The following is a 27,823-nucleotide window of genomic DNA, read 5'->3' as shown; positions in this document are numbered from 1 at the left end:
ACCTACAGTAGTGTTACCTTATTAGTGCACTGAAGCCTACTGTAGCACCTATTCTAGAGGTTTACAGGACACAAAAATGGACACTATGGCCCCTTTCTCTATTTTTCACAAATACATAACAGCAGTAATAATCAGAAACGTCAGCTACGCATAACATTACTGATACAAACTCATTACCCAGTTCCATATTCATAATCATGCATCACTAAAAAAAAAAATATTATACATTCACTTTATTTAGAAATCACTTCCTAGCGAGGAATGATGAATGGACAGAAGTATTTAAATAGGTCTTTATTAAATATTTGTTACATACACACACAACATTGTAGGCTCTAATTTCTACATAGTATGTCAATAACATGAGCATGAGCTCTGATTATTCAGGCCTGTTGCTGCTATTGCGCTAATCACCCAACGCTTCATTGCTTGGAACTTATGAACATGAAAATCATAAAGTGATAAGTTTGCATAAAAATCTAATTTACACACGTTTCCACCCGTATCCCAAAGGTAACAGATCAACCAAGACCTGTAGTGTTCATTTATTAAAGATTAAATACCATGTTAAGCAAATGAAGCAACTGTGTGAAAGTTTAGGCACAATGCTAATTTGCTCTACATAAGCTCCCATTCAGTTTTAGCGGCATTAGCATTGTAGATCCAGGGCTAAAATAGAAGCTTCAGACACCATACTTTAGTCCCTTGAGACTGGTTTTAAGAACCACAGCCCTTCATATACACCCAGATAAACTTCAAATTAATGGATTGCGACAAGTAGTGTCCTTCACCAGAAAATGAATGTAAAACTTATATTGGAATATATTTCTTTCTCTGTTTCAAGCATTCCGTTTTCAACAGTAAAGTTACACACAGAAGTTAATATACAACAAGGGAGCAACATACAAGATCCCTCTTCCTGTTAGGAGAAAATCCACAGCAACAACAGTTGAAAATTACTACAGTTAAAGGAGTAATCTGTCATTTGTAAGTTGATGCACATATGATTTTTTTCTGAACCATCAATTTCACAGAAGCATATTTTGTTCATCACGCTTCATACATTTTAGCTTTTTGCCATTTGAGAATATACTGTCCCTGAGGGAAAGAAAACCTTGCATCTCAGAGTTGGTAACTTACAGAGGACAGAAAAGACACTACTAACTTTTATGGAAGTTATTGCTCCAGCTGTTTATTCTGAGAGATATGGGATATTTAAAGGGCAGCTGGTCTTTTCAAATGATGCAAATGAATGAAAACACTGAGAACAGAGATACGAGGTTTTATCCCAACAGGGACATTATACACAGACGTATTTCAGGTTGAAACAGAAACTACAACAGGTATGAGCAACAAAATGGAAATGTTTCTTAAAGAGCTAGATGTAAATAACTTTTATCATCAAACTAAACAACAGCTGACTACCGAAGGCTCCAGAAAAATACCAGACAAAAGTTATTAGCTACGTTAGCCTCAAATTTCCTTAGTAAAAAGCTGATGCACATGATTTTTTTTCTGAGCCATCAACTTTCTTTTATCTGCTCGCAAACGAAATAGTTTGGTCAAATTTCAACTGAAAGTCTCTCAGGAAACTATAGCTTAGCATTTTTACTTGTTCAAGCTATTGCTGGTGGATTAGGTAATTGTGCATGTTAGCTCTAGGAAAATGTTCGTGTGCAGAGCTAAGGCCCAAAATACAGTACGCTTCTGAAATCTGAATCTACATCAAACATGTTTAAGCCTTTGGACAATAATTACCAGCCTTTCTTTTGCAGAAATGCATGTGCTAATCTATTTAGCTTGGGCGAAGCTAACCGCTCCAGCTAACCCTGGATTTCTAGAAAGATAGACTAGGCAAACTGGGATTAGGATTGGCATTAAATATACAGAGAAAACTCATTTCTCAAGTCAACTCTCACTGAAGGACATCCATAAATATTGCCCAAAAGCGTGATAGCATGGCTCAGTTAATTTAAGACATTCTGATATGTTACATTAGGTTAAAACATTGGCAGGTCTAAGAAATGTAACCAAAATAACAAAAATATTAGCTACTGGGTTAAACCATCAGCCCATGCAGAACCTGCAATGAATAACCCTTAAAGCCACTGTCTGAATATTCTGGGTTCCTGACATTGCAATAAACTCATTTTATGAAAGCAGACATACAGTGGCCCAGAGAGTCAAATCACAGCAACCCTCCTGAAAAAAAAACAGAAGCTAAGAACAAAACAGCAAATTCAGAACCAGAAGAGCAGATAGAGAAAAATAAACAGAGAAAACAAATATAAAAAGGAGGGAAAGACCACACAGAAGGAGAACGCAAATAGGCCAAAATAAGAAGACATATCAATATATTCTCTCTTTTGTGTTCTGTTCTGCTCGGGTGTGTCCTAATTGGGAGCATTGTGACCCAGAGGCTTTTCCCTACAAAAGTGCCAAGTTGTCAGATCAGAGCGTAAATCAACTATTGACCAATCAGAAAACAGCTTGTGACTTAAGCCACAATGGGCGAGTGTTCTAGATATGTCATTTATTAGAGCAGTTGAGTCATGTGAAATTAAAACACTGCTTTCTGTTACGACAGTGTAACTCCTCAGCTTTAGTTTGCTTCAGAAAACTGGTGATTTGACTCCCTGGGCCACCGTACACACTGCCTAAATGAGTGAAACTAACACCTTCTTTGATATTTACATGAACATGTTTCCTGTTCTAGACACATTTCATTGCTGTGTCACAACTGAACGTTTACATCAACCACACACCCCACAAACACACAGAGGGCTAACGTCCGGCCGCTGAGCTACTTTACAGCTGGCTTTGGTGACGGGTCTGATACAGATTTGTACTTTGTTCATCATGCTACATACCTTTTAGATTCTTGCCCTTTGAGAATATACTGTCCCTGAGGGAAATAAAACCTTGTATCTCAGAGTTGGTAACTTACAGAAGACAGAAAGGACACTACTAACCTTTATGAAAGTCATTGCTTCTGCTGTTTATTCTGAGAGATATGGGATATTTAAAGGGCAGCTGCTCTTTTAAAATGATTTCATTAAATGAAAACACTAACAATGGAGATACCATTGTTTTACCAAGGTTTTATCCCAACAGGGACGTTGTGCACAGACGTATTTCAGGTCGCAACAAAAGCTACACCAGGCACGAGCAACAGAATGGAAATATTCTTAAAGGAGCTATATGTAAATAAATTTTATTGTCAAACTCAACGACATCTGATTACCAAGGGCTCCAGAAAAACAACAGACAAGCCAAAAGATCAAGGCTAAGAATGTTTTCCGTAGGATGGAAATATTGCTTTTCTGAGCTTTTAAGAAGCTGCCAGTCAATTTACCAAACACTGTCAGAGCTCCTGCAATGAAGAATCATATATGAATGCTTTTCTGAATATCTCGAACCTGAAATGACTGCTGCATGATGCCCTCTGCTTCACTTAAGCATTTCTTCTGTTTATTCGGTATAAATGTTCTATTTAAACACAAGCTCGCGCTGAAACTGTTCCTCTCCACAACTAAGACTGGATAAGTCTCATTTAAGACTGGGATTATTTGTAAATCTGTTCATTTTTTATGTACTTTTATTATTTTTTTTTTTTTTCCTTCTTTCAACCTGAAGACCAAATTGTTTTGAAGTCCATTGTTTTGAAGCGTGGATCCCCCCACAGAGGGGTTGTCCATGTTTAGTACAGATTCTCTGATACAGCCAAGGCACTAGGTGTCAGTATAACGACTGTTTTGAAATGAAGAATCACTTGAAACAATGGCTCCTTTAAGACTAATTAGTAAAGGAAATGAGAAATATCCTAATATCCCCAAAAAGATCAAAAATCAATTCAAGTTACGTTCGGATAATTTCTACTTTTCAGTTCATTCTGAAAGTTCACTGTAAAGGGCAGCTGAGGTTTTTAGATGGTAATGAGAAAAGAAGCAGAGTTACAGAGTTTTTGATGCGACTCTTACATGTAGCTCCTCTAAGGACGTGGTAGTGTTTGTGCTCAGAATGTTTCTGAGTGCAACCAGGCACCAGTCCAGGTAAAATCCAGACAGCAGGTTCAGGACAGTTTCAGAGGTCAGGGCGTCAGAGGTCAGAAACCATCCTGTGATCTTTGGTCCAGAAAAAGCTCCTCCACCACAGGGTCAGTAAGTTAAAGGGTTGAGAATGAAAAGGCGGTCCTCTTCTTTCCTGATCCACTTCAGCAGTTTGTTGACGGCAGACATGGCCAGGGCTTTCGTTCCCAAAGGACTGAAACAGAGGTAGAGCTCGAAGCCACTGGTGGCCTGGAGACAGAGAGACACCCACGTCAACATCATTCATATTTACAGCATTTAGCATATGCTCTAAATATACAGTGCAACTTACAAGAACCTTTGACTGAGCCAGGAGTGAGTGAGCGAGTGAACACTGAAGAACCAAATCTTCTTTAGTTCTAGGATCTTTGTAAAGCTGCTTTGTGACGACTTCTTGTTGTGAAAAGCGTTCTATAAATATAATTTGATTGATTGATTGATTATAAGCTGTATCTCTTCTACTGATAGCTGCTCTGCATGCCGAGCTGTCGCACTCGCCGCCATTGCTACTGTGCTGCCAGATCCCTCTTACTGTTTTTCCCCCCTGCGAGACAGGTTCAAGCTTGACAAGAAATGTCGTCACGTTTTAATCTCGCAGGATCTCATATCGCACAAGATCTCATGGCCCCCTACTGGACTGGCACGATAACACAGCCGTTTTTGTATATTCATCTAGTTGGGGATATTTTCAAAAACATAGAGAGAAATAAACGGATCCATGTAAATAGGGCCTCTGTCTTGCACTACTCCCTACACTCTTTGCTGTTGATGGAATAAAGCGGCACACAGAATGTCTCTCTTGTCGGCCGGTCATCGCCTGAGTCCCTGAGCTCTTCTCTCATGGATCTGCTACAGAATTAACATGATATAATCAGTGTAGTGTGTAGAAGCATGGTATTTTCTGTCAAGAGCTTCCAGAGGAAGTCCTCTGCCGTCTGATCCCATTCACCACTGTAAACAATACTGACCAAACCTTTGCTGATATCTAAACACTTGAATCATCCTGGACATTTTAGAGAGCTTACCCAGGCGAACAGGTTCTCAGTGTCTCCGCAGCGGTAGACGGACCGAAGGGGGCGTGTCGGGTGGTGCAGGCAGCTGTGGAGGTAACGGTAAAGTCCTATAAGCCTCTCATGCTCCTCTTCCCTTTGGTATGCCACTGGCAGCTCTGGGCTAATGAAGAAATGAGAGGAAAAAGATGATGAGAAAGTGAGACCTGGACTGTTGGGCACTGAGGCAGCTGAACTGGACCATACCATTACAGCCAAAGGGATATAAAATAGTCAACAGTGCTCTCAAACTAGATAACTCAGAGTGTCACACTTGGGTATTAAACTAGTTCACTGCATATTTTGGAATCTCTGCCTGCAACCACACAACACACTCCTGTTGGTGTGGGTTCATGCAAGCGTTTCAGCTCTATTAACGATACACAGCAATTTAATAAGTGTAATTAGCCCCTTTATTTAGCTGACAGACCTGATCAGAAGGGTCAGAACAGTGAAAAAACCTTCACTGTCCCAAACACTTATCACTGAATTACAGTCTTCTGGAATTACAGTGTTCAGGTTAAAGCTGCACTAAAACCGACAACTCAACTCAAATACAGGCCTCAGGTTAAACTATTTCTGGAGATAGCTGCTAACTGGTGTAGGCCATGATAGATTTCCCCCTTAAACAGCAACGCCGCACAGTGAATTCCTCTTTTACTGCCGAGGGAAACGACAGAATGAAATCAGCTTTCTGCTGTGGTTCCAGCTGTGGCCTAAATGTTAGAGAGAAAGGCACTGAATAAAAAGATCTCCAGTTCAGTCCCCCACTGAGAAATAAATAAATAAAAAATAAATGTCAGTGTGTTTTCCTCCCTCAACATCCATGGATGAAGTGCCCTTGAGCAAGGCACCTAACCCCAACTGCTCCCTGAGAGCTGAGGCGAGCTGCCCTTAGTGTATGTGTTTGCGTGTCTGTGTGTGTGTTCATTGCCACGGATGGTTTAAATGTCGAGTTACAACTTCCCCAAGGGGATAAAAAAAAAAAGTAACACTATTTATTTAAAGCAATAAAAGAAAAAGTAAAGTTTTATTGTAGAACTTTAGCTGTGGATCTTGAGGGAGGAGAAAGTGCTACTCCTTCACTCCAACACCCCCGCTGTTTCTGCCGGTGCAGGGAATCAAACCAGCAACCTTCTGATCACAAGCCAGAGGTTTTAAAAGGAACCCAGACTCATCTGATTTTAAACTCAACTTATTTTAAAAAGTGACACCTCTCCATGTGGGGGACCCGCTCTATGGATCAGAATCTGATTCTTTCGGAAACTACAAAGCAGTTTTTGAGTCTATTCTTCAACTCAAAGTTGCACGTTTAAAGTAAAAATGATAAATAATGACTTACTGCTTTAATATTTATTAAAACATAGCTTGGAACTTCTGATATAATAATAATAATAATAATACATTACTATATTCTCACTGCATTAAATCACGATTATATTAATAAACACTCACCTGGTGTAGAGCCCTGAGCTTTTGGACTTGTAGACAAAGTGCCAGAGCTCAGGGATGCCCACCTGTGAGACAGAGTAGCTGGGGGTCCGCACTGCCTCCTGCAGGGCATTATATGCACTGCGTTTGCGCAGTCGTTCCAGGAAGCGGCGCTTGCAGTCAGACAGGTTGAAGAAGTCCTCCCGGTCTGTGGAGACCAGTATCAGACAGAGGTCAGACTTGGGCTCCAGGTAGGAGATGTGCGCATGGAAGAAGCCAGCGGTGTTGAACTTGGGGAGGCAGATGGGGGTCCAGCCTTCGCCTTCCCTGAAGGACGAGGAGGAGCCCACCAGGTTGAAGAGCAGGTGTAGGTCCATGTGGTGGAGGAACTGGTCCTTCTTGCGGACCAGAGTGACCAGGCGGTTGCCAGCTAGCAGGATGGAGAAGACGAGGCTCCTGGCCCTTGCGGCCTGCAGGCTGGAGGACACCACGTCCCTGGCGGAGCTGGACAGGGGGATGCACATCACTGCGTTCAGTAGCAGCCCGGGGTCCCGGTCCAGCAGACGCAGCAGGCTGTCGGTCAGATGCTCCGAGCCGGACAGCAGACGCCTCAGGTCGTAGTTCTGCTTGTGCTGGAACACGTGGTTCAATTGTGTCAGCGTCAGGAGGCTCACAATCTGGTAGTAAACGTACTGCAGCTCGCGGGACAGCTCACGGTCCGACTGGCTCGACCGGGACACACCCACCAGCACCAGCGGGCTCTTGTGGAGGAAGACCACTCGACAACCGTCTAGAGGAAAAGAAAGGAACAGAACTAGCCAATACAGTGCGGGAATCAACAAAGACATGGTTCACTTCTGAAGATTCCTTTCTCCGTTTGGCTCTGGAGCTGCTACTATAGCGTACAAAGCTTGGTCTGGCAGTGGAGCTCAACCACAGCTGAAATAAAATTAAATAAACATATTCTAGAGTCATTTTTAAGCATTACTTTGAGTCCATTTGGAATTGTTTCTAACACAGTACACGAAGGGCGATAAGAAGTCTAGCCATTCACTTACAACAGACACCTGGTCATTTTGCCAGTTACATTAGTGTTTGAGGACTAGTTTGTTACTTCTGGGTTCAAACTAATATCCTGATATAGAACTGAGTGTCAGGACCTGCTATGGATCTATCTTAAAGTATCAAAGTAGGAAAAACCATATTTAGAGTCATTTGGAGCCATTTGGGGGCAGCCGTGGCCTGGTTGTTAGGGAACTGGGCTTGTAAACAGGTTGCCTGTTCGATCCCCAGATCTGGCAGGTCATGACAGAAGTGTCCTTTGAGCAAGGCGCTTAACTCCAAACTGCTCCCCGGGCGCCGTGGCTAGGGCTGCCCACCGCTCTGGGCATGTGTGCTCACTGCCCCCTAGTGTGTGTGTGTGTGTGTGTTTCACTGCCCGGATTGGGTTAATACGGAGAACAAATTCCCCTGTTTGCGCAAGCACAGTGGCCAATAAAGTGATTCTAATTCAAATGTTTTTTTTCCAATTTGTATAAAACTTTCTCTCAATTTAATAAAAGATTCCCTCAACTTATTAATTCATTCCTTAAATATAATAAAACATGGTGCCCACCCTGCATCGTCTGTTTCGGGGCACAACATGCAGTAAACGGGATAACATGGACAGACTGATTTTTTTCAGATGTACTATGAACTCTATTCTATTCTAATTTCGGGATTCCATGTCATGCACATTGTCATGAACATAAATACAGAATAAACACTTAGGAAGAAACAAAAACAAAGCGCAAGCACAAACTCAGATACAAACACTGACGGGGGAAAATCTATTAACGACTAATGACTTTTAAACACAAGGACAGAATAAAACACCTGAGTATATTCTTTTTCTAAGCAATCAAGAGCTCACTGGTGCAGGGTGGGACTAAGACTGGGAACACAGTGGGCAGAGGGTGGACACAAAAACCCTCTCCCACAAAACAGTAGGGCTGTCCTGATTACTAATTTATAGGGCTTCGGAGATTTGTTTGGGATATCCTGTGAATATTCAGGGAGTGGGGTGGTGTATACGGTTATCATTAACAAAATGTGCTCACTAACCTGCTAACTAGCTCTCTAACTAAGGGCACAGATTATACACAGTTTAACCAGTATGAGCAGTGGTGCTCTAATCTCAGGATCAAAGCTGACAAAACAAACCTGAACCTCGCTTGGTTATAAGTGTGTTGTTTTAGAATGTTAGGCTGTTTTATATGACTAAGTTTAGGCTTCACTTGCACAAAGACTTTTATGATGAACCTGAATATGGGTGGAGTGGGGAGAGCATTGTGTTTACTGTTGGAAAGAATGAATGTGGGTTGAGTGGAGCGTTGCCTTTACCTCGAAATTAGAAGCCGAATACCTACCAAACGAACAAATATCTAAATACCGGAATACTTGGGGCCAGCGCTATTGTTTAGAAAATCAGCGCTCAGCACTGCGGCTCCCAGCTTGGCGCAGCTCGCTGAGTCCTTCACTAACTCATAAAAAACTAATAAAAAAAAAAAAAAAAAATCACATGTACACTCTGAAATATAGCCAATGGAACCCAAAAGTACAAAATAGCTTATTAAATTAAATAATCAACCATTTCTGGGTAATAAAATAAACAAATACTCTGCAAAGTGCAAAACAACAGCATTCAACAGTAGTGATTAAAACAACCACAACTGTCAACAATCATTTAACTGATTTAACATTTTCTTCAACTGTTTTTTGGAAGGCAGATTGGCATTCAGGAAACCCAAGTGTCTCAGCTTGGAGGGTTGGAGCTTGCTTGTTGTTCTCTGATTGGTTGAATGACAAGCCTTAGAAAAAATGGCTCAGTCTTAGACGGGAACTGGCTCTCATCGTTCACTTTCAAGAGCTGGCTCTTTGAACCGGTTCGTTTGCGACCGACACATCACTAGTTTCTTGAACTTTTTGACAACTGACTGCACGGCGCCAGTAAAATAATGACGGCACGCAGAGAGAGGACAGCATTTTTGTTTGCTGCCACTGGATAATTTAAGTTCGGCGTTTTTTTCCCCATTACTACAAGGACTCAAATAGACATCGAGTATTTTACTTAACCGTCAATACATCATCTCTTTTCGGAGTTAAAAATGTTTTGTTGAATGCAGAAATGTTATTTCATTTTTCTGCAGTTGTTCATTAATTTCATAAATGTAACACAGTACACAGTATAGTTTGTTTATACATAGCACAAAGGCAATAAAAAAAAAACCTGTTATGCTCAGTGTTATTTCATTTAAAATTTCAAAAGGGTTTTGTGGCTCCCAGTGTTTTCTTTACTGTGTGAAACGGGTCCAAATGGCTCTTTGAGTGGTAAAGGTTGCAGACCCCTGCACTAAGGGCACAGGATCTACACAAATAAACCAGAGGTTTATGGATGTGTTCTAATTTGAGGTGTAAAGCTGACAAAATTAACTGTAGCTTTGCCATGTTTTGTTGTAAGTAGGTTACTGTAGCGTTAGGCTGTTTTAGGCTTCGTTCAAGACTTACGTTGACAAGGCTGAAAACATGTGGAGTGGAGGGTTGCCTTTATCAACTAATTCCTACCCAACAAAGGAATACCCAAATAGCCAAATATTTGGGGCCAGCCCGACAAAACAGGCACCAAATCTAAAATACACACAAGTGAGGGGCCAAACATGGCAATAATTAATAGATAACTGTCTGTACCTAATGATACTGGGAAAATATGCTGTGGATCACCTGACTTCACTGGGTGTGTTAGATTTTAAGAATGATGTTTAAGAATTATATGAAAGTCAAATCAGATCAGAGCGCACATCAGTTAAAATACTGATGAATTGCAACCACAATAAAATCCACATCAATCACAAAGTCAATGTAAATGAATGCGAGTGGATCACCTGCGTGAATGGAGCGGATGATGTTCTTCTCGGCCTCCACGAAGGACACGAGTGCCATCATTACCCCCATGGTGGTGGAGAGCGCCTCCTCTGTGCCGTAGCGGGTGTAGATGGGTTTTCCGGCTTCGCTCAGAACAAAGACGTGTTTCCTGTGTCTCCTCCAGCTTTCGCTGGTGATGTCCTCCTCTTTCAGCCGGACGCTGCTCTGATCGTGCTGCTGCTCCTTCTCCGGGTCTTTTTGCTCATATCCAGAATTTTCTTCTCCTCCTCTTTCCTCCTCCTCTTTCTCTCCTTCCTCCTGAGACTCCCCCAGAGCCAAGCCTTCACTTCCACTCAGCTCTGAGTCTGCATCGGTCTCGCTGTCCACGGTCAGATCATCGAAAGACTGGGCGTGGACAAACATGGCGTGATCCTGACCTGCGCCTGGGGATAAACACAAGCACAAAGTGGGGCCTGAATAAATCCATATCCGAGGGGGTGTTTTACTAGGTCCATGAGGTTTTGGCCTTCGTGACCTTTATCAAATGAGAATCACCAAACATGACACACTATGAACAGTCCTATAAAGACTCTACACTGACAAAGATGTAAGAAACCTGGGTGTCATGGTTGATGACCAGCTGACCTTCGCAGATCACGTTACCGCTGTAGCTCGCTCGTGCTGCTTCTCCCTATTCAACATAATGAAGATTAGGCCATACCTAACTCAACATGTAACACAGCTCCTTGTTCAGACGTTAGTAATCTCCCAGATGTAATCTTACAGATGATCCAGAATGCTGAAGCACGCCTGGTTTCCAACCAGCCTTAAAAAGCACATGTCACACCCCTATTAGTTGAGCTGCATTGGCTACCCTTAGCTGCTCGCATCACATTTAAATCACTAATGACGGCCTTCAGAGTATTCACTGGCTCTGCTCCCATCTACCTCAATAGACTCTTAAAGCCATACGTTAGCGCTCCGTTCCTCAAAGTAGCGCCAACTAACACGACCAACCCACAGGTCAGTCGAGGCTATTCTCATCTCTGGTACCACGCTGGTGGAACGAGCTCCGAGCACCATCAGAGAAACAAGAACCCTCTCCGCATACAAGAAATCCTTGAAGACCCAGCTCTTCCGAGAGTATCTTTTGCACTGAAAGTCTTTCTTTAATGCACTTATTACTTCCTGGCATATTGCACTTAATGTAAGGTATTTTGAATAAAATGTGCTGTAGTTTGAATGTTAGATCCTCTTTTGTAAGTCGCTTTGGATAAAAGCATCCGCCAAATGCATAAATGTAAATGTAAAGGACTGGTGTCACAATCTGTGCCACTTCAGATTGCCCTCAGGAGTATCTTTCCCAGGCTCCTCCTCTATTGGATTGACACCCCGCAACAACACTGGCCTCTCAAGAAGCAGACTGGACCCCGCCGGCCTTTTCTGCATTGCGTCTTCTCACTAAACCACAACCAGAGCCAATTCTAGACCAGATGCTGGGTGCATTTTTAGGAAGTTCAGTAAGTTGTCAAATTAAAACCAGCTCTCTCCATTTCCACAACTGAAAACTGAAGTGAAAATGAAGCCAAGGGCTGAGGTGAAGGTTCCCGCAAAAGCCAGTCAGTGGGGTTTTCTCTGGAAGAGCAGAGTGCTGCTTCGTTTTCAAGGGCCGCTTGATTCTCAGGGTTTTCTGGCCAGTGCTTAAACTAAAAGCAGTTTCATCTGCACCAGAAGGGTGTTAAAGGCAGCTCAGGATGAAGCCAGAGTCATTCAGGATCTCTGTGTGATATCTCTCTGTTCTAACAAAAATAAACCCCCTAGAGCTGGGCATGCATTCAATCATTCATTCATTCATTATCTGTAAGCGCTTATCCAATTCAGGGTCGCGGTGGGTCCAGAGCCTACCTGGAATCATTGGGCGCAAGGCAGGAATACACCCTAGAGGGGGCGCCAGTCCTTCACAGGGCAACACAGACACACACACACACTCACACCTACAGACACTTTTGAGTCACCAATCCACCTACCAACGTGTGTTTTTTGGACTGTGGGAGGAAACCGGAGCACCCGGGGGAAACCCACACGGACACGGGGAGAACATACCAACTCCCTGGAGCTATGTGACTACGACACTACCTGCTGCGCCACCATGCTGCCCTAGAGCTTGGCAATTGATCGAAAATTAATCAAAATCGACATCCAGAACTTCTAATTGACAATCTTGTCTATATTGATTTTATCAAATATTTTTTATTGTTTTATATTCTGTTATGATCCCACTCTGTGTTCATGTACTGTCCCTAAAATGACGGCGCCAAGCTGTAGTCACACGATTCTTTCCTATCTGCCACGTGGAAGCAACCGAAACGCAGAGGCCCACAAATCGACTCAAGTAGCTAGTATCAAAGAAAAACAAAGCGTCTATGGTTTGGACGTGCTGTGTTTTGACTATAATTAGGATGACACTGTATAAAAAAATGTCAAGAATAAACACTTTCAGCGACCAATTCACAATCACACACCAAATATAAACAGTGCTCAAAAAAACGAGAGAGGGAAAAGCTACCAGCAACATTAGAAAAGACATCCCAGCTTTAATACTGAAGCATATTTACAGTACAAGCCTCGTCACTGAACTGTGAGGGTTAAAAAAAAATACAGGAACTAAATAATCGTTCATTAATCGTAATCGTGGGAAAATGTAGAATTAACCATGATATTGATTTGCGCTCATATCGCCCAGCACTGAAATCCCCCATAATGAGCTTTAGACTGGGTGTTCACTGATGTGGTTGATTCATGGGCTTTCTTTACACACACTCTACGATTTACATACATCATCACAACATAAAGAAACTGCTAAGAAAGTGACAGCACATCCAGTGCCAAGCAGGAACTATTGTATTGTGTGGCTATTATACAACTTCACAAATCCAGCCCTCTCTCACTGTGTTAGTCACTGTTCAGTGGACAGAGGAAATACACTCAGGATATTCAGCTGGGTGTGGCTTCAGAGGAGTGAGGGAGGATTTGATAAAGCTCCATAAAACAAGCACAGACATGGAAAACGGTATATTAGTACATTAGAGTCCACTTGATACAGCACCATAAAACCCTCAGCTATATCAAAACGCCCCGAGTTAAACCTCCAGTGGGTCAGGATCGCAGCCGCAGGGAGTCAGGAACTAGAGCTTTAAATCCTGATCAGATTGAGTTGAACACAGCCTGTTTACACCTGGTGTTCAAGGAACATTTTGGTACATTTTGGTATTGCTGCTCCTGGGTTCTCCCTACAGTTTCAAAGTGTAATTCACTTTTACAGCACTGTCCTGAAATCAGGGAGGTGGATTCCTACCCTCCTCAAAATTTACATTACAGTTTCTGCAGTGCTGAGCCCAGAGTAGCTACGACAGAGCCTCTACTCTCCCCATTACGGGAAAGTGAAGCATCACAATGAGTTTAAAGCTGTAACTTAAACGTAAAAATACTACCTAGTGTTGCTTTAACATACATTTCACCAGACGAGGGCAGGTTTAAATTTGAGCGATACCACATGAGCGAAGAGGCAAGTTCGTTCTGTAAATGGACAGTGTGTTCTTCGGCATATCCACATGGACATTTCTCTCAAGATCAGTGGCTGCACTTTTCTCACCAGGCTCTGTTCCCTCCACCAGCCCCGGGGTGGGACTGTCCGAGCGGTCGTTTCTGAGACGGTCCACTGGAACCAGGCTGCCGTTCGGTGTGTCCCATGTCACGCCTTTATTGTGGACATCGGCCGCCATCCTTGCAACCAAAGAAAAAAAAAAAAGCAAAGTATGCATTTGTGGTAAACAAAAGCAAGGATTGAACAAAGAAAATTAAAGGAGCAATCAGTCATTTTCCTTCCTGTTATAAAGCAGCTGTAATACTGACACCCAGTGGACTGGATACATCAAAGATTCAGTACTAAATCCGTTTTAATCACAGATGCCACAATGTGGGGGTCTGGTTCAAACAGGAACCGAAAAACAATGTGATTATTCAACTTATGGGCCTTGCGTGTTCTTGTAAAAAGATATTTTGCATTGTAAAAATTATAAAAATTATTAAATAATTAATATTGTTTGCTACTATTTAATGGCAACATTTTCTAACAGCTACTTTAATGTCAGAAGTTACTGAAATTAATTTGGAGTACAGGTTCTGAATTTTAAAAACATTGTGTCTGTCATCTGATTTTTAAAGGCTTTTGTTTTAGTGTAGTGATATACGTTCAGACTGTTGATATTTAGACGGCATCAATATGGTGTTTACTTTATCATTTAAGGAACTCTAAAATACAAACACACTCAAGACATTTCTCATCAACTTCTATCTATATCCAATGAACTCACACGAATTCAAACTTATCCACAAAGTGTTACAGGTCATTGTCAGTCCATCTGAGCGCTTACGTACTTTAAACCGAGCGCAGAAGCCACGCTGAAGTTGGCTCCTTACTGGAATTGTCCGTTCCACCTTAAATAGTGCTGCGGTTCACATTCTGGCGTCCGACGAGGTAAGAAAAATCAAGGCGAAAAATCAGCAAATTACATTAGTTTACGGGGATTTAAACAACACTTTTAATGTGTATTCTCTCATTAAAGTGGAACAGAACAATGTAATTCATTTACCTTTTCAAGTCCAGCCACGCTGTAGAGCACAAACTCACAGCTCTGTCACAGACGTCGTCAGCAAGAGAGGGTGCTCCGCAATGCATTCTGGGAGCTGTAGTATTTTAATGACGTTATTAAACCAGTTCCTGTACGTCTCAAATTAAAAACTTGACATTTTAGGTTCCCTTTGTGGGAAATATATGGAACATTTTTTAAATTTTGTTCCACATGTCCTGACACATCTTAGTCTGACTGACATGATGAGAGAAAACAGGCAGTTGGAAACAAATCTAGAGAGGATTTTATTTTTATTATTTGAAATGTTTGCCACCTCTGATACATTTGTGTCTGTAGTTTCAAAAAGGCAAGGTAATGTCCCCGTTTGATTTGTGATATATACACGTTAAATTGTGAATTATAAAAAATGAAAAATAAATCATATAAATTATTATGTTTTGAAAGTCTGCAAACCGCAGAAATGTTGGTGTCGGAAGTGGGCGGAGCTTTACGTTTGAACAGAGCGCGGCTCAGAAGCGTTTCAGCTACGAGGAAAAAGTAAACAACAAAATCCCATAAAAATGTCTGAAACTTTTTGATAAGCAGCGTTTGTGCGATAATTACATTCAGAACCAGATCATTTAGGTGAGTAGATGTCTGTGTTACTGAGAAGTTGCGTCATATATCGAAGCTAAATCTGGCCTGTTATTTAAACTTTCCGTTCTACCTTAAATATTGTAGTTGTTACAATGCTGCTATTTAAGGTGGAGCGGAATGTTCCAGTCGGAACTCCGCTTTCAATTTATGGTAAAACAGAAAATATTATCACAGTTAATAAAGTTGCTTCAGTGGAATATTAAAAACAAAGCACTTACGACCTTAAATGTAACTTTAAATAGTTTATAAAGTCTCCATTGTGGACATTTATTCACACTTTGTACCACGATTTAGCATTGAGAGCTGCTAACGTTACAGCACTTTGTTGTGCAGTGTTTAAACAACATTACCCTATTACTTAATTTATTGTTAAAGATATGTTATTATTAAAGGATGAGAGGGTTTTTTCTGTCAATTTTGGCAAGTGAACACATTAAATGAAAACAATATATTAATATACTTTTGGAAGTTATGCACAGTAAACATAATTAACTGAAATTGTCTCACTGGTCTTTTTACTTTATCCAAGAATCAGTGTTTTAAGGAAATAACAGTCTTTGTGTAATTATGCTGTGTTTTTTCCCCCCAATCATATGGGCGATAATGGGCATTTCCACTTTGAAACTGCTCAGTTCCTAACATTGTCTCAAAAAACACAGATTTAGACAGACAGGGTTTCATATGTCACAGACCTAAGAGACCAGCCGTGTCAACTCTGGGCAGGGCATTCAAGCTGCAAACAAGTGGGGAAGTGGTGGGTGGAAATAGTACTGGCATGTACTGAATAAGGGTGAGGGCATTAGGGGTTTTTACTTTGGAAATATGTACATCTGTAATTCTGAACAGAGAGTAGGGGTTTAATAGATGACTTCAGTAGTAAAAAAAAAAAAAAATAATAGCAGTGCTGCTGACAATGTATAATACTGACATTTTAATTCTTGTCCCAGGAAGTTTTCTACCCACACTGGAAAACACAACTGCCTTGCATTGTGTTGAGTCTAATATTTAGAGAGCTGCTGCTGTTTTCCTCCACAGATTTGAGCCACAATGCCCATCCGGGCGTACTGCACCATCTGCTCTGACTTCTTTGACCACTCAAGGGACGTGGCTGCAATTCACTGCGGACACACATTCCACTATGTGTGGTAAGAGACCAGTGTACTCTGATAGCATGTTTCTTAAATTAATTTGGTGTGTTCATTTTGTTTTCTCTGTACTTGAGTCACTAAAGTAGCTAATGGACTGAACTCAGAAATAAGAATGATTAGATTTGGTTATGATCCTCAAGGGAGTATTTCAATGCTCCAGGAACCCTTAAACTTCCCTAAAACCTTGATTTAAATGCATGTAATTCACCTAGATAGTACCTCATTTTTCATTCTCTCGTGAGTAATAACCCATAAACATTGCTGTAAAAGTCTCCTGCAGTGGTTCCAGTCTGCGCCCACCAAGACATGTCCACAGTGCAGGAAACAGGTGAGTGACCCTCAGCATCACAGCTTTAGGAACATAATCTTTTCTTTGTCACATGCTCAGGTGCGGGCAGTGGTTCAATAACTGAAAATATCTAACATCTGAAATATTAGGTCAGCACCAGACACATCATCAATAAGCTTTTCTTTGATGTCACACCAGAGGAGGAAGGATCTTCAGCGGATCCAGAAAGTTTACAGGTAATTAATCTATATGGTTATATTAGGTTATAAATGTTATATAATGTATTACACATATGCTATTTACACTTTATATTCTTAAGGATTTACTTGGATATTCTAAATAGTGTAAACAGCCTCTGATTCAAGTTTCTGTGCTGCATGTTTTCTTTCAGAATGAGTTGGACAAAATGAAAGCAGCCTTCTGTGAAAAGGGTAAGACTAGGACCCATTTGATTTTAATCAGGAGTTTGCATGTCAGGAGCGATACAAAATCACATTTAGGACATCACATTACAAACCTCTGTGTGTGTGTCCTCTCTCTTCATTCGGGTGTTGGTAATTGGGAGTATAAATCTCAGGCCTCAGTGATTCTAATGTAGTTTAATTGATTATAATTGAATGTCTTTAAAATTAATTTAAATTTCACTACAATTTAGTTCTACTCAAATATAACTGAAAGAGCTTTTAACAAAGTATTGGAATCAGAACAATGCAAACAGATTAGAGAAAACACTAGTGACCTACAGAAATGCACTATTTTAAAGGTTTAATCACCATTTATTGTGTTTCATTTTGGTCGTGTGTGTGTGTTTGCACTCTTCAGAGAGAGAGTGGCGAGAGAAGCAGAAAGCTGCAGAGTCTCTGAAGGAGACCGTCGAGAAACAGAGATCTGATCTGGAGAAAGTGAGAAGAGAGATTGGGGAGAAAGAATTGCTCTGTACTGCTCTGAGAGTAAGCAGAAATTATGTCTGCTGAATAGCACTTAGGAGGATGTTGCTTTTATGAACACTAATTTTTGTGCAGTAAAAGTATTATGGCAAAAAAGTGGTGGCTGAAATCTGTTTTTTAAACCCATAGAAACAGATGCAGTATCTGGAGAGTCAGCAGAGAGACAGCGATGTGGCAAAAGAAGAGGCCAAACGACTTAAAGTCAAAATGAAGACCTATGAGAGGTAACCGTGTCTTTAATGCTGTCGTAGGCAATGTTTGGAAGTTCTCTTATATTTCTAAATACCAAAGTCATGTACATAACTGCACTCATCCACATTTCTAAACACCCACTATCCCTCATCATATTTGTATTTAGCTCTATTGTGTTTTTTCACCCACAGTGGACATAGCTGCAAAAGATGCACACACACACACACCATTGAAAAGTATAAAATGTTATTAACTCCTGGTTGTTGCAAATCTTTTACAGCTTCTAAGTGTGTGTGTGTGTGTGTGTGTGTGTTTTGTTATGTAGTCTGAAAACAGTGCTGCAGGGTCAGAGGGAAGAGGTTGAAGCCATGATTGCAGACATGGGCATCGGTCAGGCTGCTGTGGAACAGCTCTCCATTTACTGCATCTCCCTGAAGAAGTACAGAAATCTTCTTGGTGTTTCTTTATTTCTCTCCTCTCCCCTTATCCTCAACATTGCTTTTATGAAGTTTTAACTCATGGTAGTTTATTACAGTCCAAATACCACCAACTGACAAGATTCCGTCACTCAGCTAACCTTGTTCAGTGTTTATACGGTCTTTGCTTTTACTTCCCCTTTAACCTCGAAAGACCTTTCATATGTATTTCTTCCCATTTTTATTTCTTTGTTTCTTCTTCCCCTTTTCATGCTGAATTTTGAATTTTGACTATAGTAAGCCAAAGTAAGAGAAATATTTTCTTTCTCTCTCTCCCTCTCTCTGTCTCTTTCTCAGGGAGTATGAGAATCTGAAGGGCAGCTTCAGGTCATCCAGTGAAATGTGTGAGAAGCTGAAAAGAGAAGTGTTTTCCTCTAATAATAAAGTGCGTCCCTGAACGTCTGAGTTAAAGCCAAGCTTCACTTTTTCAGCACCACTGCGGTTGATGCATGTTTCAGGTTTTCAGGATTTGCTTCTTTTTTAAAAGAGGAAGCATTTTAACATTTAAAGCACGACCAGTATGAATAGTGTCTGCCTGTTACTGCTGCTGGTTTTAAAGGGTAAAGTTTGATTGTAAGGAAATCCTCTATTAGGCCATTTCTCAGAGTAAAAAACAGCTGCAGCAGAAACTAACTGAGAAACTGCACCTCTTTCTGATGGCAAAAAATGAAAATGTTTTGCATTTCTAAAAAATAATTATCTATGCATTATCTTATAAATGCATATCATTGAACTAACCATATATCAGTTGGGCTCAGCCTCTTTATGACTTTCTAATGGTTGTAATTTGTGAATATCCTATGTGTGCAGTTGCAGAAAGCCACACTAGAGATCAACAGAACCAAGGAGGACATGAAGTCTCTTAAGAATGATCTCAGCAACGCAGACAAGGAAATCACAGTGAGAAAATACATTCATCAATTTACTAACAGAATGCTATTAAATAGATATGGAGTAATACTTGATTTCATGAGTGGCAACATCACAGGACAAAAGGGACAAAAATATGTTTAAGGGTATATATCTAAAATGTTAATGCGGGACTCTTTTCCGTTGCTCCATTTATTATGAACTTTCAGCCAATGTAAAGGACGTAATATTTTTAAAACAAGGGTGACTGGAGGTTTTAATGTGATAGCACATTGTTTGTGATGTGTCCAGAGCCTGAAGAAGAAAATTGAGATCTTGCAGAAGACCCTCAGCACTCCCACCCGCACCAATGAGGCCATCAGCCGACTTGTGTTTGAGAGGTTTGTGTTCAGTTTTAACTGATATTACTGCGGTGATCAGAATGAGTGTGTTGCGTCAAACCCTGCCAGAACTTTAGGGCGATGTACGACTGAATTGGCATTAATGTTTACATAATAACAACATAGTCATATGGGCGGCACGGTGGTGCAGCAGGTAGTGTCGCAGTCACACAGCTCCAGGGACTGTCTGTGAGGAGTGTCATGTGTTCTCCCTGTGTCTGCGTGGGTTTCCTCCGGGTGACTGTCTGTGAGGAGTGTCGTGTGTTCTCCGTGTCTGCGTGGGTTTCCTCCGGGTGACTGTCTGTGAAGAGTGTGGTGTGTTCTCCCTGTGTCTGCGTGGGTTTCCTCCGGGTGACTGTCTGTGAGGAGTGTGGTGTGTTCTCCCTGTGTCTGAGTGGGTTTCTTCCGGGTGACTGTCTGAGGAGTGTGGTGTGTTCTCCCTGTGTCTGCGTGGGTTTCCTCCGGGTGACTGTCTGTGAGGAGTGTCGTGTGTTCTCCGTGTCTGCATGGGTTTCCTCCGGGTGACTGTCTGTGAAGAGTGTGGTGTGTTCTCCCTGTGTCTGCGTGGGTTTCCTCCGGGTGACTGTCTGTGAGGAGTGTGGTGTGTTCTCCCTGTGTCTGAGTGGGTTTCTTCCGGGTGACTGTCTGTGAGGAGTGTGGTGTGTTCTCCCTGTGTCTGCGTGGGTTTCCTCCAGGTGACTGTCTCTGAGGAGTTTGGTGTGTTCTCCCTGTGTCTGTGTGGGTTTCCTCCGGGTGCTCCAGTTTCCTCCCACAGTCCAAAAACACACGTTGGTAAGTTGATTGGAGACTCAAAAGTAACCGTAGGTGTGAGTGAATGTGTGTGTGTTGCCCTGTGAAGGACTGGTGGAAGGGTGTATTCCCACCTTGTGCCCAATGATTCCAGGTAGGCTCTGGACCCACCGCAACCCTGAATTGGATAAGCGCTTACAGATAATGAATGAATGAATGAAAATGTCTTTTGAGCTTGTACCACCTTAAAAACCATTTCTTTTCCTCTAATTTCTGTACTCCTCAGTCCTGCTCCTGTAGAGTTGAAGCCCCCTCGGCTCCACGAGCCATCGGAGGGTCAGGACATCGATCTCAACATGACCTTTGACATCAGCACACCTGAGCAGGAGGAGAAGAAACCCGTCTCCATTCCTTCCAAGAAGATGCGTCTGGATACAGCAGCGTCAGTAACATGTCTATTTGTTTATCACTATCTAATTTAGAAAAAAAAAATCAGATGGAGTTAATCAGGTTATAAATGCTTTGTTCCACAGTTCCTCATCCAGGCAGAGTGAAAACATATTTGGGAGTAAGGTATGTGCCTGTTTAGTGTTTCATACATGGTGTTCTGCAGGATCTTGAACTATTATCCAATATTTTAGCGATTGTGGATTTTCCATGATTTATCAATGTTATACAATTTAGAATCAAGAATTAATCTGTTCCTTTGTTACACTGTCTTTCTCTTTTTAAATCATTGTTTGCTTTTTTCCATCATTTACCTTGGTGACTCTCTTCATGTGTTTTATATTTGCATGTTTTAATCCCTAAAAAACAATGTCATGAGCTATGATCAGATGCAAACTATATATTTTGTAATTTATTTCTTCAAAAAAATGTCAATATTAAAAGTGTGCGTGTGTGTGGCCGCTAGATCTCTTACGCTAAAGAGGAGGACGTTTTGACAGAGCCTATGTTCCGCAACTCTCTGCTATTCAGGAAGAAAATGTTTGGCAGCATGCTCGACCCTCACAACAAACCTGGATCTGTAAGTTATTAATACACACACACACAAACATACAAAAACAAACTTTGTGAGACATTTATATTCCCACTTACCTACACACTCATGAAGAAACATCTGTTAGATTTTAGGAGGGAAATATAAATACCACACAAAGAGTGGTGGATAAAATTTAAGTTAATTATCAATTAAATTGAAATGAGCAAACGCTTCATGCAGTGCTTGCTATGTTTTTGTGCCTATTTTAGGTGAGAACCGGCTACGACGGGCTCGGTGGACGAACCAAATTCATCCAGCCTGTATCCTTATCTCTAACTCTGAGCGTCATTAATGTAATTAGTTAGGAAAATAATTATGTAATGAATTATGTAACAATATGATCCAGATCAAAGAACTCATACTCATATTGTTCGCTTCTATGAGATAAAGGGATATTTCACTGGCTCTCGGTCTTAATTCAACATCTGCCTTCCCCTGTCTAAACATCCCTATTCCTTTAAATGATAATGAGCCGCTGGCTGTTCACCCCGACCCAAGCACATAGCAGTGAGGAGCGAAGAGCAGATGCTCTGGTTTTTAGCCTTTTTCGCTCTGTTCTCTTTCTTCTGTTTCCGTTTTTCTCCGTTTTCACTCAGTGTTCTTATTTCTCCATGCTCATTGTGTCTGTTTTGCTTCGTAAGGCCGGCCCAGTGTTGTGATTGGACAGACTCAGACAAGGGGGCGGGGCCATTCTAAAATCTCTGCATTTGATATCAGAAGTGGAGCAGAATCAGTTTCCTGATTTGGGCACCTCTCATAAAACCAACGGAGTGGTCATATTTCACAGTGTGTGGGTTGGTGAACTCCAGGTACTGCACTGAACAATGGATCTTTTGTTAATATGTCCTCTTATTAGCCAAAGGACAATAACACAAGGCTAAGCACCACTTAATGGACCTCCATGAATATTTCACATTTTAGTTACTGACATATATAAGTATGAATTAAAATGAAAATAGCAGCTTAATTTGCTTTAAAACTGACAATTTTATTAAATTGACGGAAAAAACCCGAGCTCGCTACGGAAATTCTTGAATGCAACCGTGATGTCACTGGTGAACAACAGCTGAACAACGTAAAACACCGTTATGACTGACTGTTATGACAGTATCTAGCTAGCTAAATAACCAACATTATTCGTGACAATAGCCTAGCAATAAGCTAAACTCAAATTTAGAGGTACCGTTATTCTTGTAAATGTGATCGAAGTCGAACTCGAATTCATCCGACACTATAAACCTCCGTAATGCAGCTACGTAGCAGAGTATAATCTGAGCCACCAGGTTTAGCAAGTCAAGCTAACGTTAACTAACACCAACTAAAACAGGCGAAGTGAGTGTCCTTACCCTGTTTACCTCCATGTTACAGAGGTTCTTGAACACCTTTCGTTGGTTTCCTTACATGCCCATATTGTTGGAAAAGCGCCAGTGAAATGAGCTACAGATAACGGAGTGAGCGTTTCCAAAGTGCCCATTTAAAGTTGACAAATTTAGTCCATTTTCTGGATATTTTGGGATCTTTGGGCCATTTGTGCACAGATGTCCCACTGTAAATTGAATGATTGCAGCCAAAAACAACACACCTTTTCGTCATTTTGCATTAAATTAAGTGCCACTTCTAGAGTTGTTGTCCACCATCTACGTCACAGGCAAGACGCCTATTAGAGGGGGGGGGTCTTTTAAACTTTATTCCTTTAATTAGTAAGAAATAACTTGTTTTCTGACTATCAATAAACACAAGTTAGGAACTCAAATTCCACTGTAGTTATTTGTTTGACACTTTCATAGAGCTGCTGCTTAGACTTTAAGATTTCCTAAGAAACTGGTGTATTTCTGAAACAGAAATGTAGTTCACTGTTAAAATGATTAAATGTTTCATTTCTCCCACCGAGCACCACTATTACGAATGAATCACATTAGACCTTTAGTTTTCCTTAACGTTCTGTCACAGTCTCCTCTGGCGGAGATCAGACCCCTCCTCATGAAAGCCAAACGGAAAAAAGTGTCCAGACCAGCCCCAAGCAGACTGGCCCCAAGTCTGACCACGCTGGACAGCTTCCTAGAGTGACTCTTTCCTCCAGGAGTTCTGGGTCCAGTTCTAGATCATCTTCTATAACACAAGCTGCTAGAGTGAGAGCTGGGTTAGGGGCTGCACAATATGGTCTGTTATTGCAACTATATCGATGCATATTGCTGTCATATGCAAATATTTGAGCACCTCTGACGACCCATCCTAAATGAAAACACATTAGAGCACATTTTAACACATGACTGCTCTTTATTTGCTGAATTTTTACATATTGTTAATAAATCATAAAATGTGACCTGTGGAAAATTATGGCACATTTTATATTTTTTCTCATTTTCCAAATGTAATAGTATTTCCAAATGTAAAAATATCTGTAAAAATAAATTTAATTATTAACCTTTTTCCACTTATTTGAATGAGGGCTCAGTTGCATATTCCACAACCAGAATCGTGATGCGTCCATAAACAATATATTGTGCTTCCCAGGTGTAGGTCCAGTGGGAATTGAGTTCCTCGTGTGACAGCTCATCTGAGGGTTTTTAGGGAGTGTAGACCAGAGGAAGGACAGTTACCTTTAAAATGTGGAAACAAGCTGCTATTCATTTCCTGGTCATAAGGATACTCCTGTGTGTTTCACCTCTTCTGTGTCTTTAGCATATCATCTGTTATATCAGGGTTTCTGCACATTTCCCTGTATTTAGGAGCTTAACATCTGCTAATGGTCTTTTAAGGATGTGTTTCTAATTCCAGGTGAGATTCAGTCATTATTTTCTGTTGTAATTGATGGTATGCTACAGACCAGGAGATCAGCCTGAAAATGATGATGTGATCTTTTACTGTTTAAATGTGTCTGTGTGTGTGTTTGTCTCCAACCATCCACTCTGCACTTTTTTATTGACTGTCTGTTAATGTCATTATAATGACATGTATACAGAGCTGAGATCGATTACATTTTCTCAGTGACCGTTTCAGTTCGGTGAAATTGTCAGAGTTTGAACATAAGTCCTGTGACTGAACAGGTTTTTAAAGCAACACTAGGTAATGTTTTTAACTTAAAATTGCAGCTTCAATATCATTGTGATGCTCCATTGAGCTGTAACTGAGAGAACAGTGACTGTGTTGTTGCCAATCTGGACTTAGCACTGCAGAAACTGCACTATGTAACTTTTGAAAAAGGGTAGATTATGATGCGCGCACACACACCCTTGATTTCAGGATAGTGCTATAAAAGTGAGTTACTCTCTGTAGAGGGAGCTCTATCTTACCTAGTGTTCCTCTAAAACATGCACAGATTGTCTATTTATTTTTTCGTTCTTTTTTGTAAATGAATTTGCAAAATTAGGTTTATGGTATTTTCTGTTAGACGCGTGTGCTCTTGTATATTTTTGGTGTGCTAGTTTGAACCATTACTGAGTATAGTTTTTGTCTGAAATGTAATAAAGTATAGTTTCCTTATATTTGTGTTTGTTGCTCTGTTCTTTCTGGTAAGACATTACACTGTATGTTAGAACATTTCTGTAAAACATTTGATAATATTCAACCACATAATCATTATTGATTATATGTTTATTAGATGATTAGTTCTGGATCACAGCCCAAAGTCCAGCAGCTCCACAGACCAATGCAGTCCCTTCTAGCAAACATTTGGCATTTGGTATGGTGAAATTTGGCTCGTGGGCAGCTGTTCTACAGCACACCATTCTAGTGACGATACCTCTGTTTGTTTGTGCATTTATATAGCTATTCTTATGTCATTGTTTTTGGGCCGAGCCAATGCATGGTGATTTACCTGGAGACCCCACGTGTGTCCAGTAGGGAGCGCTGAGATCCCGAGAGTTCTAGAGGTTGGCAGCGTGTTCACTGGAAACAATCAGCAGTTCATTCGCTGTTTGTGATGCATCATTCTTGCAATATCCGTGTAAAGCCTGTGACAGGAGAACAGTTATTCATCATTTCTTATCACGGCCCCGTTCACAAAAATAGTCATACCTGCCCTCCCTCTGTAGCATTAGCTCAGGAAAGTCCAAAACCGGGACATCTTAAAAAATCTGTTAATATTCAGTTGAGTTTCTCTCTTTGTCGTCATCTGTGTTTCCCCTGATTCACTTTAGAGTTATTGCTTCCATATCCTGTGGTGCGTAAACACGCCAATCATTTTTTTAAATACATTTTTGAAAAATACATTCATCCATTTACTAACAGAATACTATTAAATAAATAAGGCGTAATCCTTGATATTTTGAGTGGCAACCAAGGGTATATATCTCAAGTATTAATGGCATGACATTTTATGCGGGACTCTTTTCCTTATGAACTTTCAGCCAATGTAAAGGACAGAGAATTTTTTTTTCAAAACAACTGGAGGATTTAATATATATATGTATTTATTTAATCTAGACTCCAGAGTTTCCAACTTGTAAGAATTTGTTGAATAATTTTTCAAATGGAAATTTTTGTATCTTCCAGTATATCAACGTCATAAAGGCAAGTTATCAGCAATTTTTAGTAACGCTAAGCTTTAAATTATTAAACCTAACATAGCTGTTGTTTCTATGCTAAACATTTGCTAACAAAATCTTATATTACTCAGTTTCGAGTTCAGAATATAAATTAGCATAATTAGCATTGTTTTTTTCTGTAAAAACTTGAAAAGACTAAAAAGTGGCTGTTTTGTAGTTATAGTAAATATTAGCTGATACGACTTTAGGCTATGTATCAGATTAAATCGGATTTAAACATTCAAGTCTAGTTAGGCTACTTCTGCATGCTTAAGCTTTTATTAGCTAAAGCCAACTAACCTAATATACTGTTTCTAGCTAATTGTTAGTAGCTAAATGTGCTGTGGTAAGTGTTCAGAGGAGTTAGGCCGAATGTTATCATCCTTCTCTGAACATAACTGAAATTTAAAAAAATAAAATAAATAATAATAAAAATTACATTTTTATACATTTTATGTGTATGACTAACATATGTCACAGCCACAAAAGAGGATTGTATCATATATTATGTTGAGAAGGATTTTTCCTATATTCACACCAAATTATCAGGGTCCTGAGCTGTTTTTTCAGACTCAATTTTGTATTTTTTATGGAGTCTGGAGTAGACTCGCCACTGTATTGTTCTGAGTAGAATGACTGAAGCTAATCATGGAGATAAGAGGCTGCTCAAGAGGGCTGAACATCATTTGACAAAGAGGCGTCTCTTATGTGCCCCGAGAGTCTCTGTATGTGCTGATCTGGAGTCAGTTATTTATTATTTTTCCTTTCCTGCTAAATTTGGTCCTGATCCAAGATCAGCACATTTACACTGAGATCAGGGGCTAATGTGCTTTTGACAGGATAATTATACCTCTCTAAAGCCACTCCAATGTAGAATAGGCCCCAAACTGTGTGGAATATACCTCACCATCACCTATTATTACTTACTGCATCCTAACAGCTTTGTTTCATTTCAGAGCAAAATCCTTAAGATATATGTCTCGGAAACCCAGGGCTTGAAACAAATGGGATGTGTCCACTTCTAAGTTTTTCTTTTCCAGAGGGAGATTCCATTTAGTTTAGTGAATTAGATTTGGATGGAAAAAATGTTCTTAATTCAATTCTCTCTCAAAGGGGTATTAAGTCCAATTGGCATCATCTGGAGAGATTTGGAAAAGCAAAAGTAGTTGAGAAAAATAATAGATTTTGTCTATTCTGTATTTTGGCTATAAAAACTAATAGCCCTCAGGTGTCAATTATTTTGTTTCTATGTTTAGAGGGAAATATGATGTATAAAACTATTTTATTTGAAAATGAATACCAATAAGTGCAACATTAACTTCAAATATTGTTAGCAACTGTGAATTAACCTTGTAAAATAAGACATCAAGCATGCCTTGCCTGATCAGCTACATTTGTGGTAATGGATAAATAGCGTTTTGGCTAACCGTTGCTTTAACAGAGAACG

General features: G+C 40.5%; 2 protein-coding genes across 4 annotated transcripts; one reads left to right on the top strand and one right to left on the bottom strand.

The window, feature by feature from the left end:
* Positions 1-293: 293 nt before the first annotated feature.
* mon1a (MON1 secretory trafficking family member A) lies at positions 294-25,786 on the bottom strand. Of its 3 annotated transcripts, XM_066671427.1 has the most exons (7): positions 15,121-15,220; positions 14,906-14,990; positions 14,121-14,251; positions 10,489-10,911; positions 6,593-7,358; positions 5,114-5,261; positions 294-4,298 (listed from the first exon to the last, which is right to left on the bottom strand). In XM_066671427.1, exons 3-7 carry the CDS (start codon positions 14,248-14,250, stop codon positions 4,158-4,160), a joined length of 1,608 nt encoding a protein of 535 aa, XP_066527524.1. In that variant the 5' UTR covers position 14,251; positions 14,906-14,990; positions 15,121-15,220; the 3' UTR covers positions 294-4,157. The 3 variants fall into 3 exon arrangements, with proteins under 3 accessions (XP_066527524.1, XP_066527526.1, XP_066527525.1); XM_066671429.1 differs by lacking the exons at positions 14,906-14,990; positions 15,121-15,220 and adding an exon at positions 25,668-25,786; XM_066671428.1 differs by lacking the exon at positions 14,906-14,990 and having other exon boundaries at positions 15,121-15,192.
* traip (TRAF-interacting protein) lies at positions 15,595-25,287 on the top strand. The gene is made up of 16 exons (XM_066671634.1): positions 15,595-15,744; positions 16,792-16,901; positions 17,175-17,232; positions 17,343-17,429; positions 17,585-17,624; positions 18,016-18,143; positions 18,270-18,364; positions 18,658-18,771; positions 19,106-19,193; positions 19,619-19,708; positions 19,970-20,058; positions 21,095-21,250; positions 21,342-21,381; positions 21,722-21,835; positions 22,060-22,110; positions 23,801-25,287. The coding sequence occupies exons 2-16, from the start codon at positions 16,804-16,806 to the stop codon at positions 23,915-23,917; spliced, it is 1,365 nt and encodes a 454-aa protein (XP_066527731.1). The 5' UTR covers positions 15,595-15,744; positions 16,792-16,803; the 3' UTR covers positions 23,918-25,287.
* Positions 25,787-27,823: the final 2,037 nt, after the last annotated feature.

The sequence above is a fragment of the Hoplias malabaricus genome, chromosome 5 (genome assembly GCF_029633855.1).
Source record: "Hoplias malabaricus isolate fHopMal1 chromosome 5, fHopMal1.hap1, whole genome shotgun sequence".
NCBI classification, from domain to species: domain Eukaryota; kingdom Metazoa; phylum Chordata; class Actinopteri; order Characiformes; family Erythrinidae; genus Hoplias; species Hoplias malabaricus.
This window is presented reverse-complemented; position numbering and strand designations above follow the sequence as displayed.